The following is a 17,223-nucleotide window of genomic DNA, read 5'->3' on the forward strand; positions in this document are numbered from 1 at the left end:
TTCTATAATCCCTTTTATCCTGATCTATTTCCTGAGGCAGATACTGTTGGCTTCAGTTTAGGCATGACTTGGGCACTAATAGTGGAAGGGATAGTGAGCCTTAACTTCTTGTTTGCCCGATTTCTCTTCCTTAAAATGTACAATATATCTATTAATATGAATCAGCAGAGACTGTGAAATTCTTGGGGGGAAAATAAAAAAACTATGATGTAAATACTAGTATATTACTTTTGATCATTTAAAATTACATTTGCTTTTGTTTTCATCTTGAAATGATGTCCTTGGCCCTCTACATCCAGAGGAAAAAAATATTAACGTTACTCTACAGTTGAATCTCACTATTTTATTTCTCTTCTGATAAATGCATCTGTCTCCTTTAGTGTGGCAAGGAAGAAACAGTTTACTTTCTAGAAATTAGAAAAGCTAAGTCAATTTAGAAAACCCCATTATAGGTCTCAAGATGAACTGTTTGTTTATTATTTGAAATGTTTCTAAAGTCTTTCAAAATTACCTTTCCATTCCACAGTCATACCATGATTTGTTTTCCCCTGGCTTTATGCTTTCCTTTGTGTCTCAGGTAAGGAGCTCAGCAAAGCCCTGGGTGATAATGAGTAATGTGTCTGGAATTGACCTGTGCTACAGAGATGCCAGAGCTTCTCTAGATTCGGGTTTTTAGAGTCTAGGATTTTTGGGTGGAATTAGAGAGGATTGTCGTATCTCAGAGGATACTGATCTGCCTTTAGGGTTTGAGAAGTGACCAACTTGAAGGTTACATCAGTAACAAAAGCAATGAAAAAAAAAAATGACAAGATGCATGATAAGAAGCTAAACTCTATCTTGCCTTTGCCTCTCTTATGGACTAATCAGAATTCCTGTTTTAGCACTGCTTTGTGAATTTTCCTCTTAATATAGGGGTGGGGACGCTGATAGCTCAGCCCCTCCTGCCTGTCACTCACTGCAGAGTTGGGCTCAGTCCAAAGCTCTCATTTCTGAAGGCCATCGCTGAAGGGTGTGTCTGAACAAGGGACAAATGCTTCCCAGGTCAGCTGGAGTTTCCAGATGGCAATAGGTCAAAACTAAAAATAGAGATATAAAATTGTCTTCTACCCCGGCTCATCCCATTTGGTAGACGCTGGTTTCACAAGTCTGGAAGTGGCATTTCCACTTTCATGGGTTGATTCCCAATAGCTTAAATGGTTTCTCTACAGTTGATTACAGAAAGAGTATTTCTCCAGTGCAAAATGCTCTCATACTAGGCTATACCAATGACTTAAATGTGCGAGTTGATTGCAGTAGGCTAGCCGATCAGTGGGACAGCACCTTCTGTGTTGTTTCTGACTCACCCACGTGGCTTGGAAAGACCGCGACTGATCCACTGTCTGAATATGGTTTGTATTCCCAATTATAAATCCTTGGATTCTGTTTTTTTTCTCTCTCTCTCTAAATCCTCTTGTCTATAGAAATCAGTCTAATTTTTATTGGCATATATTATATAGTCAGATTCATGTTCATATCAAAATGTAATCTTGCGTTTCTGTTAATTGACTGTGATCCAAGACAAGGTCCCTTAAGGGCAGAGGACACTGAAGGTTCCTAAGGCACAGCTAACTCTTAATTTGTCAAATGACCCAGCTGGTATGGCTCAGTGGTTGAGCATCGACCCATGAACCAGGAGGTCACAGTTCGATTCTGGTCAGGGCACATGCCCGGGTTGCAGGCTCGATCCCCAGTAGGGGGCAAGCAAGAGGCAGCTGATCAGTGATTCTCTCTCATCATTGATGTTTCTGTCTCTCCTTCTCCCTTCCTCTCTCTGAAATCAATAAAGACATATTTTAAAAAAATAATTTGTCAAAGGAATTTGGGTTGCCTGTTCCTCTGAGCATTGAGGGTCAGATAAGAGAAAGATCAGAGAATGTTCTCAAAGCCCTAGTAAGATTGACTCAAGTTCTGAGGCTTCTGCAGTCATTGTGAAATACTAGAGATACAAAGACAAATATAACACAATATGTGCCTTCAATAAGTTTGTATTTTAGTAGGAGACACATATGTAAATAATAATAAATATTACTATATATCTAAGATAGCCACTAAATATATCCAGGACTTTGATTGGAGTCAGTCAAGTGGGGAGCAGGTGTAGAAGGGAGGGGGAGGGAGTAAAAGACTTCATGAGGGTGTGACCCTTGAGCCGAATCTTTAATGGATAGATGCTGGCCCAGAGGGCATGTTGGGGAAAGTATTTTTGGTAGAGTAGGCAAGACAGAAACATGAGCTGTATGTTGTTTTGGGGACGGGTACAGCTGAAGCATAGCATAGAGACAAGTTTTGTGAAAGAGGCAATGGACGATCAAATAGGGGTAGATTACAGTAACTGACTACCATGAAAACTAAAAATTTCAACCTGTAAGCAGTCAAAGGGATTTTCAAGGTGGAATAATGGATCTGAACATGACTATTTTGTTTGCTGTTTCCTAGTAGGTTTTCCTCTCACTCCCAATTTAAATAAAGCAAGTAATTATTGAGCACCTACTAACATAACTCCCCCTATATTCCTTTTGTAAAACCAACGGTACTCTGACTCTTGCATTAAACTGTTTATAAGTATTCTACTTTCCCTGGTTAGATGTGGGAGACATGAGGGCACTACATTAATGACACTGTCTGATTTACCAGTCTTTGCTTATTTAGTAATCAAGATTTAAAAAAAAAAAAAACATTAAAAAAATCTTTAGAAAGGGAGGCATACTGTCTTGAAAATGTATTGCGCACGTTTTTATCTTGTTACCGGGCATGTGACCAAGTGGTTCATGTTGACAGAATGGTTATACACCACTGCACATCGCTGCCAAAAAGAACCAGATGGACATAGCGACGACTCTGCTGGAATATGGTGCTGATGCAAACGCAGTTACCCGGCAAGGAATTGCTTCTGTCCATCTTGCAGCTCAGGAGGGTCACGTGGACATGGTGTCACTGCTCCTCAGCCGGAATGCCAACGTGAACCTGAGCAATAAGGTAACCTTTTTCTTTCTCCATAAAGTAGACAATGCAACAAAACCACGCCTCCCAAGAAGGTCACCAAGAAGTCATGAAAAATCTGGGTCAGATAGGGTGTGTAAAGTGTAATGTCACAATAAGATGTTTACCAAAGTATTAATTATCCTGGCAAAAACTTGGAAACAATCTGTAAGAGAATGGTAGGTCAATAATTGCAAAGTCATACAGTTGAGTAGCATATAGTCATGAAGTCCACAAAGTTTATCTAAAAACATGAAGTGATGTTATAAAGTTCATTCAAAGAGGAGCATTCTTATTTCACCAGAATGTAGCAAGTGAGAAATTGTACACAGTAGCCTGTTGATTCTTTCCACAGACATGTTTGGGGCACCTGCTCCTTGCCTATCTCAGTTTAAGGTCCTAGGCTACAAAAAGAAATTGGAAATAGTTCTGCTCCCTAAGCGTTCATTTTAATAACAGAAATTTTAAGTAGCTATTTTATTCAATAGATTGGAAAGGTTGTTAGTTTACACGTTTAGTCTTCGTGTGTAAGTTAGCAGTTCTGAGGAACTTGTAAAGACTGTTCCCAAAATTCTTCAAATTCCGGTCCTCATATTTGACATTCCTATTATGAGTGAAGAAAGCTTCATCCCACAATTGAGCAAAGACTTATTGCAGTATTGTTGCATATAGCAGAGAATTAGAATTTGCTGACTACCTGTGCATGAATACCTGAGCCTGAGATCTGCCCAAAACACAGAATGGATGTTTCTAAGTCTTCAAACAGCACACCCCCTGCAAGAATGCCCCCAAATTCTTGATAATCCAAACTCCCCGGCAGTTAGCTTTTTCTCGCCAGTTAGTGATGGCACAGCCGTGGCATTTCTCAGCTGTAGCTCAGATATTGGAGTAGAGTTTCAACATAGGAATAGTTTTATGGTGACAAATAACAAGTTCTTTATTTTTAACATATGTGGCCTGTGTTTTGGAATCACAGAGGGTTTAAATCCTAAATTGAACTCTTAGTGGAGAAGTGTCATTTGGGCAATTTATGTGAGCTCTCTGAACCTCAGTTTCATCCTCTAGTAAAGACAATATTTACTTCACAGAGATGTCATGAGGATTAGCTAGATAACATTCAGCACCTTCACAGTGGAAATGAGTAATCGTATTCATTTTGGACTTTGTACAATTTTGAAAAAAAAGGTTACTCTGCACTAATCTGAATCCCCAAAGTTGTAATTTAACAAATTCTGTACACCAGAAGACCAGGGAAATCTGTCTCGCAGTTTTAATATCTTGAAAATCCTTTTTGATCATTACAGAGCAAACACCTTTTTCATTTCCCTTTTCTCTGGTGTATCAACTTGATTTTCTCATATCTTTTTAAACACCCCTTTTAGGAATGCAAGTCTCAGCATTAATGGGACTCACAAAGCAATGTCAAATAGTTATTCTAATCAGGATTTGTTTGAGCTTTTGAATTTTCTAAGGTTCGTTACCAGTATGTAAACCAGCCTTCTAAGAGTTGCTGCAAAATTCAGCTTATCTACATGAGGTGGAGAGCCTGGCCTTCGCAAAGTGAAGCACATTCCGGCATCCACTAGAGTGTATTTTCTCTTGTGTGCCCAGAATATTGTATCTTATTCATTCTCCCAGAGACAATGTAGACCTTAACAATTGGTTAACAGGTTAACATTTTCAGTGGGTTTAATACTAAAATACAGTATGATTGACTTTCTGTTCTTTCAAATACTCCAATCAAGTGGATATTCACCTTAGAATCATAGGTTATTTTTAGGCGGATAATACTTTAGAAAGAATTTGTCAGTGTTTGCGTTGGTAGATGGGGCATCGAAAGTCAATTCTAAAGACCAAAAGGCATAGGTGATAAACCATCAGCCACCTTCCTGAATATACGCAGCGATGCTTCCAAGGACAGTTTAAAGAGCAGATCAGCTGGCTTCCCATTAGCATATGGTACTTAAGGAGCTTTCAAGAACTTCGCAGGACCAAGAAACTGCCTCGTACAATGGCATGTGTAAATCTTTGCTTCCCTTCTCGCTTGTCATTTTCTGTTTTAAATAAGCCCTGGTGTGAAAGCAGATCATCAGCAGAACATTATTATCCAACTAGAGGCCTGGTGCATGAATTTGTGCACAGGTAGGGTCTGGCCGTCCCGCCCTGCCCGGGCTCCTCCCACCTACTCATTCCACCTTCCCATTTAACACCAGACTTTATTTCCTTGCTAAAAAGTAAATATTAACAAAAAAATAGCTTTCATGAAAATTTCTCGTGCATGAAACACTTTGTTTTACCTCTTTTCTTACTAGTAACCAGTAGTTCCCATCAGTTTTAAGGAAGACCGTAAACTTGAGTCACTGCTAAAGTGCTAGTGTCTGGTCTGCTTTGATTTTTATTTTGACGTTGCTATTTTCCCACATGGATTTTATAGGCCACAAGTCGCTATATTTCTTTATAAAGCAAATAGAATATTAAACAGAGCTGTGCTTATCCTGACTTGGGGGTGTTTTTTCTTTTCCCAATAAATGCCATTTTTTAAAATGAACAATGGTCAAAACCCCATAAAAGATTAACAGGCCATTTCTGAGCTTAAATGAAGCTATTTTAACCATCACATTTTTAAAAAATCTTTTTTACCAAAATCATGAATATAAAAACAAAATTTTCTTTATCAAGTATATTCTGTTTTGCCTAAAGGTTGTTTGCTTTTGCCCTCTGATTCCATCAATTAGCAGATGGATTAAAAACTGATGCTCGATGCTGGTTATATAGAGATTAAACATACAGTATTTGCCTCAACAAGTGCACAGTGGTCTGAGGAAGACAGACAAGAAAACAAAGTTGAAATGCAGGATTATGATGATCTTCATAGAGCAGGTGTGCACATAAAGGGAACAATGAGGCCCCTTGTGAGCTGGGGAGAAGGAAGCCTGAGGAAGTTGAAAATGGCTCTGTCAGAGGTAGATGGCCACCCACAGCATGCAGGAAGTAGACAGGGCAACACGAGAGAGCGGGACACATCCCAAAGTGTGTGCTGATGACCCCAGTGAAGTGTCTTCCGAGTTTCAAAAAGCCTCAGACTTAGAATAGGTGACCATGACACTTTTACAAAATGTTACGGCTAACAGTACTTGTTTCCTCTAGAGTAGGACATGGAACATTGTTCTATGATGATGTCCATCTTGGGTGGTGCCCCTGGGGCCCTGGCTTATTTTTCGTGGGAGTTCAAGTGAATGCATCAGTCTTCCTTTTCATATGTCCCCTTTATTCAGTCTGGGGGAACTTCCTCCAAAATTCTGTAGACGTTATTAAAAAGTCAAGCAGGGGGAAAACAAAAAGTCATGCGGCTTACCCTCCCGGAGTCCTTGGTTTGACAGAATAGCAACCCCTAAGTACATAATGTGCAGCATCTAACCAGCGATTTTCAACCTGTGTGCCACAGCACACTGGTGTGCCACAGGGATTTTGAAGACATGCAACACCTGACTATTTAGCTTCTGTTAGCTTCTGTGCTCATAAAGGATGAAAGGAAGTAATCTAGAAGCATCTATACTTACTCACTTCCCCTTATTATTTATGAGAAAAATTCTTCACAACACCAAAGATTTCTAAACCAGCGCATAGTGTCCCAGTAATTTTTTTCCATCAGAACAACCGTGTAGTCTGCATAGTCTGTGGTACAGTCTGTTTCTAATATTTAGTCTCATTAAACCCATACACCATCTAAAGGACCGGGAAATTCTCATGATACAGCATTCATATTCCATTTCACAGGCCATCCTTCTTACCCAGAAACAACATACAGAAAGTATTTGTCAATTTTGAGTATTAGTGTTTAATGGGGGAAATATTATCATATATCAATATTCATTTTATAAATGATTTTTATTTTAATCTTTTTTATTTATTTATTTATTTATTTATTTGCTAAAGCTAGTACCACTGGTGCTGTATTAACCCTTTGCACTCGCTTGCTTTTTTCTCGATTCCTTTATTCTACTCGGGATTTAATTTTTTAAATACCCCAGATTTTACAAAGTGCGGCAGTAGAATAAAAAACTGGAGTTTCTTTTCATACAAACTTATTTATTTGGATTTTTTTATATTTCAAATTATTGATACATTCAAAGAGTATAAAAAGAGCTGCTACCAATGCTAACCGTGTCGAGTCACACTCAACATCCGAGTGCAGAAGGTTAAAATTTCATAATTTGGGGGTGGGGGTGTCTTATCTTTAAGGTGAACGCTGAAGTATGTAGAAGAAATGGTATGTCAGTGAATTGCTTTAAAATACTATGCAAAGGGGAAAAAGGAAGTAGGGCTGAATGAAACAGGTGTAAGAAAACCTTGTTACTTGCTGACTCTGATGAATGCAGAGTCTGTCTATTCCCTCCGCTTCGCGTGTTTGAAATTTTTCATTAAGCCTGTAGATAACAGTGTTGCCACAGTGCCCGTGTATAAACTTACTCTCCAGAGTTTTTTAACCTAGAAATCTAGGCTTTCTCCCCTGGAATTTATGAAATGCTTCTCAAACATGCCTGTGTCCTTTCACGTGTTTGCAGAGTGGCCTGACCCCACTCCATTTGGCTGCTCAAGAAGACAGAGTGAATGTGGCCGAAGTCCTCGTCAACCAAGGGGCACATGTGGACGCCCAGACCAAGGTAGACAGAAAGAATGTGCCCGTACAATGTGTCTCTTAGTGACTCCTGTATGGAAGCAAGTACAGTTTTATAGGGGGAAAGGCAAATTCCTCCGTCGTATCGTTTATACATAGTATTTCCAATGTTCAAGGGGCCCTAAAGTCTCTGATTCTAGTACCCAGAGGCTTCTATCTTGAATGGCCTGGGAGCTGTGCAAGCAGGCCAGCTCCTCCCCGCTTCCCTCTGAAACTCCTTGTGCCCCTGGAGACTCCTTGGCGCCATTTGGTGGCTGAGTTGCCCAGCTCTCCCTTTACTCTCCCTCCCAAACTTTTCAAATCTAAACCATCTCATTGTCCTCAACCTTGAACGCCTTCCTAGGTGGCTTAGCATTGTACAGAGAAACCACTGGTAGTGGAGGAAAGGTTTCTCGTTACTTAGATTTTGAAAATAAAAGCGTTTTTAATTGGATTTAGCGTATATTCATTATTTTGCTTGAATTGCTTTGTTAAAAAGAAATCTCCAGCCCAAGCAGGTTTGGCTCAGTGGCTAGAGCATTGGCCTATGGACTGAAGGGTCCTGTATTCAATTCCGGTCAAGGCCACATGCCCAGGTTGCGGGCTCGATCCCCAGTATGGGGTGTGCAGGAGGCGGCCGATCAATGATTCTCTCTCATCATTCATGTTTCTGTCTCTCTTTCCCTCTCCCTTTCTCTCTGAAATCAATAAAAATATATTTTTAAAAAATCGATCTCTAGGAATCTGCAATCTCATGGTAAATGTATCCACCCTGTGTTCATGTACACGCATGTGCACACACAGACTTAAACACTTTTTTGGCTACTTCTCTCTTTTTAGATGAAAACTTCTAGAAGGCATGGGCAGGGTTAAGATTCTCAATATATTTTGCCTCAAAACATCCAGGACTCAGTGAGGAGGTATGGCAGTGATTCTCAAGGGCAGGTTGGAGGAGAGGAAAGGGTACATGCACCTTCTGGTCCCAGTGTGCACCATGACCCCTCAGGTTGAATCTTACGTCTCTACACGGTTTCCTCCTAACCCCGCCCACCTCAGGCCACAGTCAGTAATCATTTTTGCACTTATTATAATATTTTGAAGTACATATCTTTTCTGCCCTTTACAAGTGATGCACTTTGGGAATCATCTCTCTGACTCTTAGTTGTGTGCTGGTGTCTGTTACAGAGTGTCCAAAATATCTGGAGTATCCTTATTTTTAAAAAATTATTGTCACCCTGACTTATTTGGTCGGGTGTTGTCCCGTGCACCAAAAATTTGCCAGTTTGATTCCTGGTCAGGACACATGCCCAGATTGCAGGCTCAGTCCCCTGGTAGGGGGCATGCAGGAGGTAGCCAATCGAAGTCAGTCTCTCTCTCTCTCTCTCTCTCTCTCTCTCTCCCTCCCTCCCTCCCTCCCTCCCTCCCTCTTTCCCCCTCCCTCTCTCTCTCCCCCTCTCTCAGCCCCTCTCTCTGTCTCCCCCCTCTTTGTCTCTCTCTCAAAAAAATCAATAAAATAAATAATAAATTAAAAATCATTGTCTAGAATACACACACACACACATATTTTTAAATAGATAGAATTTAGAATTTGTAACCCCTCAGGCATCCGTTAATATTCATGTAAGAAACAATCCATCACTTGGTCTAAATGAGTGGTTTCACACTGTGGTACTGTAGTTGGCCAGGCAGGACCCTGTAACTGGAGCATGTATACCTGGACCAGGTTCAGACTTCTCAGACCTCCTGAGCTCACCCACAGCAGCCCTTCAGCTTTAGGATGGCTATTTCCTTTGTCTCTGTCGTGCATTCTGATAATCGCCTACTGATTTGTATTATCATTTAGCCCTTTCATTTTGTAACCTTGATTTTACACACTCAGAGATTAGAGTCTTCAATAAATTCTAGTCAAAATCTTCCCATGGAAGTCTTCTGACCCCTCTAAGAAGCCACGGAATCAGCCTACCCAGGCTGTCAATCACTTCATCTCTCCATTCAGTCTGGAAAAGTTGTTGAGAATAAAATTAGCTAATGCAAGAGAGCACTGTGGGAAGTGACATAGGTAACTGTTTTCATGTGAGATGGTGTTATTGTTTACACCTAAGACTAACCCTGAGAATTATCAAGGGTGTTTTTTGGTTTTGTTTTGTTTTTTTATAGGGAAAAACTATTTTTGTCAGTTCAAAAAGAAAGATTAAATAACAGTTTTGCTTCTATTTGGGATGACTGCTACTAAAAGTATACTTATGATGTTTCTTTTTAAAAATATGTAATTACAGATGGGATACACCCCACTCCACGTGGGTTGCCACTATGGAAACATCAAGGTCGTTAATTTCCTGCTCCAGCATTCTGCAAAAGTTAATGCCAAAACAAAGGTAAACTCCTTTCTCCTTTGTATCCACCGAAATCATTGACGGTGTCTGAGGAAATGAGTCATTTCTTCCACCTTCCTTCCACAGAATGGGTATACGCCATTGCATCAAGCAGCTCAACAAGGACATACACATATAATCAACGTCTTGCTTCAGAACAATGCCTCCCCCAATGAACTCACTGTGGTAAGAGCCAAGGGCCGGCCAGGGAAGGGAGATGGGCCCGGGCACTAGGATCGTCTCACATTTTTTATTGTGCACCGAAGTTGTTTTTTCCCTTTCATTCATAGGCGTGAGCAAGCGTGCAGCAGAATGAAGGGAAAAGGACAATAATTATGTGGTCGTGAGCTCTCCAGAGAGAGTTGCGATTAGTGTTTCACACTCCAAAACTACTGATTGCCTTGCCCCCTAGAGGGAAGTACATAAGAAGAAGAAATATGCGTTTGTTTCCTTGATTAGTTAGGACATTAAGAACCTCTTGGATTCTATCTGTAGCAGCTCAGACGCTGCTGTATGAGTAGGAACAGGTTAGGTGGGTTTCATGCAAAGCATGTCTGATGAAACTGTTTTGCATGCGGCAATGGAATGGGCTGTGGAGACACTCGTCTTGGGATTTGTATGGGTGAAACAGGTGGAAATATACAGGCACTGAGACACGTGGAATTCCTTGCTAATTCCTTGTCCCCGTTTCCCTCTTGCCAGAATGGGAACACTGCCCTCGCCATTGCCCGGAGGCTTGGCTACATCTCAGTGGTGGACACGCTGAAGGTCGTGACTGAAGAGACCATTACGACGACGGTGAGTGGTGGGTGCTGGGCCTGGCTACCTTAAGACAGTAGATCTTTTAAGACATTTGATCTTTCCTGGGCTTTGCAAAGATGAATCCTCTTTCCTCTATTCATAGACTATGAGCCATGTTTCCAGATGTTGTCACCTCATTGTTGGCACCTGGCATAGCAAAACTCTCATCTCTGATACTAAGAAAACTTGAAAATACCCCTTTCAAAGTTGCATTCGTAGCTATAGAGTTTGTCATTCCATATAAAGCTAAATTTATTTATTTGTTTGGGTATTTTAAATGAGATGTAGGCAGGAATGCTTTAACATCCTTCTTTGGCAATATAAGAAAATGAAGCATTCTGAGTTGGTTCTTTGACATTTTTTAACTCACAAATGATAATAGATACATTGTTACCATTATAAAAATTAGATTATCATAACATAAAACATTAGAGCAGTGGTTCTCAACCTTTCTAATGCCGTGACCCTTTAATACAGTTCCTCATGTTGTGGTGACCCCCAACCATAAAATTATTTTCGTTGCTACTTCATAACCGTAATTTTGCTACTGTTATGAATCATAATGTAAATATCTGTGTTTTCCGATGGTCTTAAGCGACCCTGCTAGCGATTCTCAACCTGTGGGTCGCGACCCACAGGTTGAGAACCGCTGCTGTAGAGCCTAAGACCATCGGAAAACACAGATATTTACATTACGATTCATTAACAGTAGCAAAATTACAGTTATGAAGTAGCAACGAAAATAATTTTATGGTTGGGGGTCACCACAACATGAGGAACTGTATTAAAGGGTCGCCGCGGCCTTTGAAAGGTTGAGAACCACTGCATTAGAGATAGGATCAAATAGATTTTTACCACCACTTTCACTTGTCTTCCATTCACCTATTGGATTTTCATAGGGAAAACAGTAGCTGCTTTATTAAAATTTTAAGTGAATCTTTACTAGGAGGCCTTATGGCATCAGATATTTCTTTACCAACTGCAGCAGGATTTAGTAACTTGGGAATCAAGAGCAGATATTGCACTGGATCAGAGGCTTATTTGAGTAATTTCGACTCTGGAACACTTGGACTTACCATCTCTGCCTCATTTTCTCATTTATCACCTTCTATCCTGAAAGAAGGCACAGTTCACATCTGCAGACAGTTTGTATACTCATTGCTTCATAGAAAACACACAAGTTGTTCTGGCCAGGGTGGCTCTGTTGGTTGGCTGTCATCCTATGCAACAAAAGGTTGCCAGTTCAATTCCCTGTCAGGGCCCATGCCCAGATTACTAGCTTGATCCCCAGTAGGGGGTGTGCAGGAGGCGACCAATAGATGTTTGGATTTTTCCTGAGGTTTCTTGCTCGCTCTCTCTCTTCCTCTCTCTCTAAAATCAATTTTTTTAAAAAACATACACGCACATTGGTTGAGGGGCTCTTTAGCAATCTGTTACTTCAGTTATTTGACTATCTAAATACTTTAGAAACTAAATAATAAGCCTGCTGATTACAAGAGAGAAGTTTGATAATGGGTAAAAGAGAAAACAATAGCTTTAATGGGGGCTTAGTCACAAGGAACAACAGCCTGTAATTATTGGAATCGAGAGTCTAGCATGATGGTTATCAACCAGGGCACATATTTTTTTATTGAATTTATTGGTGTGGCATTGTTAATATAATTATATAGGTTTCAGGTGTACAATTCCACAATACATCATCTGGATATTATATTGTGTGTTCACCTCTTCAAGTCATGTCTCCTCCCATATCCATTTATCCACCCCCCCCAACCTTTATCTTCTTCCAGACACATTTCTAACTTAAAGGTATAGTTTGTGTAGGAGCTAATTCCCACATGTTGCTTTCACATACCTCTTGAGTGTTTCATTATCTTAATGTCTATTATTAAATTCTCAAGAAAAGAGTTTAAACAAATAATGTTAATATCCTTAATTTTATAGACATCTCATGTAGCTCTTTCTAGGGTGGGGAATGAGAGGGAGGAGGACAAGGTAGTAAACAATGGTCAGCTGTCACAATGCTAGATGTGAAGTCACTGCAGCAAAATCAGGGCGTCTCAAAAAATGTATAGACGCTGCAACAGCTAATAGCTCGGTTTTGAAAATGAAATGTATTTTAATGAACACTGACTTTATACTTACTCAAAGTGTGTATATACATTTTTTTGGAACACCCTATATATAAGACTTCTACTTCAATGTTAGAGAATTGAAACTCATAGAACAGTTCAAAATCCAATCTTATTTGATTGAATATATATGACTTTGTCACCCATTCAGAAGTTCCAAGTGTTTCCTTGATACCAGAAAAGCTATAGGAGAAAATAAAGTTACAGTCAGAGAAACTCAGGTTACAGCCTCAGGAAATATTCTGCAAGATGGAATTCAACGCTCAGATTCCTAATGAAGGACACACCGCATTGGGGGCCAAAGCCATTTCACACTCATCTACATCGGCCTAGTTGGTTTCTGCCTCAGAGAGAAGACGGGACTCATGCTAACAGGAAAGATTCAGTTGGCCTAATGGGAGAAATGAGGCTTTTACTAAATGGAGTTCTCACACTGATTAGAAAATAGTCCATCCAAGTCCCTAAGACTCAGCCCAGCACTGGTATGTGAGACTGTATTTCGAGCTGAGACACCACCCTGTCAGCCCTGCTGCGGCAGTGCCATGTGATCCAGTTTACAGGAGGATTGACGCCATTCAGGGTGGAGTCTGATCTTAAAGTCACTAAACACAGCGCTGTCTCCACCAGAGGTAGACCTTTGCACAGCCAGTCACTGGGGCCCCATTGTTTCCAGAAGCAGACTTTAGTTTTTAAAAATGCCTTTTTAAAAGAAAGCTGTCTTCCATAGGAGCACCGTGTAAGATGTGGCAATTCTGAGAAAGATGCAGCAAAGGAAACTGACTATATAGAAGCTGGTATGCAAAGATATGAATGAAGGTGTTTAAATTGTGTTGTTGAAAATACTCAGTTCCCTGAGTAGTAATGAGCAGAGTACATCTATCACTCAGATCTGTTTCCCCCCCTTTTTTTAAATTAGTGAATGCTTATGTTCAATCTTTTCTTTTTAAATATATTTTTATTGATTTCAGAGAGGAAGGGAGAGGGAGAGAGAGATGGAAGCATCAATGATGAGTGAGAATCATTGATCGGCTGCCTCCTGCACACCCCATACTGGGGATCAACTGGGGCATGTGCCCTGACCTGGAATTGAATTGTGACCTCCTGGTTCATAGGTGGACGTTCAACCACGGAGCCACACCAGCAAGCCAGATCCATGTTTCGAATTCCATTCTCTAATAATGGGAACCAGGGCTCCTTGGAGAAATGGCTGAATCCAGCCAGAACTAGGGTAGGAAATACATAAATGAGCTGGGAACATCTGGTAGTGCCAAAAAGTAATAATAATAATAAGGAAATATCCCCCCTCCACCCCAAATAAGTAAATAAGTACACACACAAAAATGATGGGGACATGTCAAAGGGGCACAGGAATCGATGGAAAGAGTCCCTAGTGCTGAAAGCTGCAACAATTTTAGCAAAAATGTAAAAAAGCAGTATCGGAGTATAGTGCAAAGTATAAAATAAATAGCCCTGAGTCCATTCTGGTAAGCAAATGACTAGATAAGTAGGGAAGAAGAGACACATTTCTCAGGCAACAGAACTCTAAATAATTTTTGAGCCTACACGCGCTGAAGGGGTGGATATACTAGTAATTCCCTGCTGCTGAAGTCTGGGTTGAGCAGAGAGACTTTCTTCCAAAGAAAACAGGATGGAAGGGGCAGAGAGGATAGAGTGACTTGACATGGAGATGCCAGGCAGGCACTGCGTCAGCCAGGTGATGAAGGCTAACGTCAACACCACCAAGTCATATTGATGGTATGTGATAAAAATGGCACTTCACCTCTGTGGTCTTCCTCTCAAAACCATATCACCTCAGTCTAATCATGAGGAAAACATGAGACAAATTCCAGTAAAGAGACATTCCACAAAACACCTGATCAGTTGGCCTCAAAACTGTCAAAATCATTAATAACAAGGAAAGTCTGAGAAACTCACAGCCAAGAGGAGAAATGACAACCAAAGATAATGTGGTATCCTGAATGGGCTCCTAAAACAGAATTAGGTAGAAATTTTAAAAATCTGAATATAGACTTTAATTAATAATAGTGTATTCATATTGGTTCATTATTATAATAAATGTACCATTAATTGTAATAATGTAAGATGTTAATAATAGGGGAAACTTGGTGAACTCCCTATAATATCTTTACAGTATTTCTGTAAATTTAAAATGGTCCCCAAATAAAACCTTATTTATAAAAAAGGTTCAAGTTCAGTGTTACATGCTGGAAGAGGCACCAGATAGTGCTGTATTTCAACATGATAACTGAGGACAGGGTGTGCAGTTGCATTTACCAAGAATTGGTAAGAACTACGATAAGAAGCTGGGGATTTTACCCTTTCTGGGTTTTAATGGTGTAGCTTTTTTTTCAATTGCCTTATTTAAATGTGTGTCTTCCTTTGTTCCATAGTCTTTCATGTGCTCAGAGTTAATAAAAGAGGACTCTTTGAAACTAAAAGATTAAGTCATTGAGATTTTCTAACAAGTAATGCTGTCGGTGTATTTGGATGGATACAGTGTCTATAGGTCAAAAGTTATCAGAGCAAGTAAGAGATTCAGCAGGGCCTTTGCTTGCACTATACTGTTCTCTAATATTTTTGTAGAGGTTAAAATGATCTTGCAAATGCATTACCTCTAAAATATTTTTTCATATACTAATATATATATATACACACACACACACACACACACACACACACATATATATATAGAGAGAGAGAGAGAAAGAGAGAGAGTCATTAAATTATGTAATTTGTGCAATCTTAATATTGATTTATTCTAGAAATTAAGATGACACCGTATGCAGGGAAGACAAAATAAATGGCTGGCTTGATAAGTAGTGAAGACACATATTTCTTGCCATTCATTTGGCTTATCTTCAGCCCAGACATTTAGTAGGATGAAGTGGCAGATTCATCAGACCAGGAAAAAGTATCGGCGATCTCTCTCTTCTCTCTTCCTGTGAAAAGCCTTAGTAGGGATTTCAACCTTTTAAGCTGGTGTGCTTTGTCCCTAAAATTGTCTCACCTTGTATTTGTTCTCAGCTGTGTATATGGTGAGGACCTTAGAGTTACTGAAGGACATTGTGATGTCATTTTATACATGGGGGCTTTAGGATAAGCAACACATAAGCCAACTAATAATAAACCAACTAATTTAGAAAGAAGTAGTCTCCTTAAAACATGCACTTTCCTCACTCTAAAGTCACTGCTTCTTTTTGTTGTTGTTACTAGACTGTCACAGAGAAGCACAAAATGAATGTTCCAGAAACAATGAATGAAGTTCTTGATATGTCTGATGACGAAGGTATGAAAACCTCCTTTGAGTTCATAATAATTAAGTGACTGTGTATTTGTTTCCTGAAGAAAGTTCATTGCAAAAATGTTTTCAGAAACATTAGAATATGTTGTAGCATCGACAGGTTACGTTTTCCACCCACTTACATTGTTCACTTAATCATGCAGTTCGTAAAGCCAACGCCCCTGAAATGCTCAGTGATGGCGAATATATCTCAGATGTTGAAGAAGGTATTTGCAATTTTTTATTGTGATGACACTTAACTACCATCTTTATATTCCATTTCTTATCTTTGAAATGTAACACTTCCTTGAGTTACTAACTTTTCATTTTATCTTGAGATGATTAATTTATGTGTCATTTAAACAGCGCATAATTGGTGTTACTGATTGTCTTCTTTTAGTCTCTCTGAATCAGTTCTTGAACCCGTTTTCCAGCTTAAAAATACAAGTCTCGCTAATTATCTGGATTAGTTTCTTTCTATTTGTTTCTATTAAGCAGGAAATTGATGTTTTTATTGCTTACATTTTAAAATCTCGAAAGGGAAAACTGATTCATCCTTATAGTTAAAATATTTTTTAAATAGCAAGAGAAAGTTTCTTTATAGGTAAGGAATCGGTTTCCCATTCTAAGATTTTCCCTAAGCTTTTTAGCAAAAGCACCTTTTGATCTTGGACTAATAATGAAAACGCAACCTGAACCAAATTACTTTCAAAATATAAATTTTCAATATTGATTTCATGAAAGAAATAAAAATATAAATGATTGCAGTTATACTTAATGTGCTTAAAAGAAACAATTTGTCTTCTGTCTTATTTAAAAATCAATACATTTGACCAGGCCATAATGTATAGATTATATTACTTAATGACATCTTTAAAAGGCTCGGGGAAACTAGCATTTTTACCATGAATATTATAAAGATGGCAAGTCATGGAGTTTTGC

General features: G+C 39.4%; 1 protein-coding gene across 17 annotated transcripts in view; it reads left to right on the forward strand.

The window, feature by feature from the left end:
* The window catches only part of ANK3 (ankyrin 3), a 597,115-nt gene that overhangs the window by 468,807 nt on the left and 111,085 nt on the right, over positions 1-17,223 (forward strand). For 13 of the 17 annotated variants that reach the window (XM_079793859.1, XM_079793850.1, XM_079793858.1 and 10 more), the window contains 7 exons: positions 2,818-3,015; positions 7,584-7,682; positions 9,952-10,050; positions 10,135-10,233; positions 10,750-10,845; positions 16,215-16,287; positions 16,446-16,508. In XM_079793859.1, coding sequence (XP_079649985.1) covers positions 2,818-3,015; positions 7,584-7,682; positions 9,952-10,050; positions 10,135-10,233; positions 10,750-10,845; positions 16,215-16,287; positions 16,446-16,508 — 727 coding nt within the window. The remainder of the gene's footprint in view (positions 1-2,817; positions 3,016-7,583; positions 7,683-9,951; positions 10,051-10,134; positions 10,234-10,749; positions 10,846-16,214; positions 16,288-16,445; positions 16,509-17,223) is intronic. The other 4 variants (XM_079793863.1, XM_079793865.1, XM_079793853.1 and 1 more) reach the window with 1 other exon arrangement.

This window comes from Cnephaeus nilssonii (assembly GCF_951640355.1).
Source record: "Cnephaeus nilssonii genome assembly, chromosome: 16".
Lineage (NCBI taxonomy): Eukaryota > Metazoa > Chordata > Mammalia > Chiroptera > Vespertilionidae > Cnephaeus > Cnephaeus nilssonii.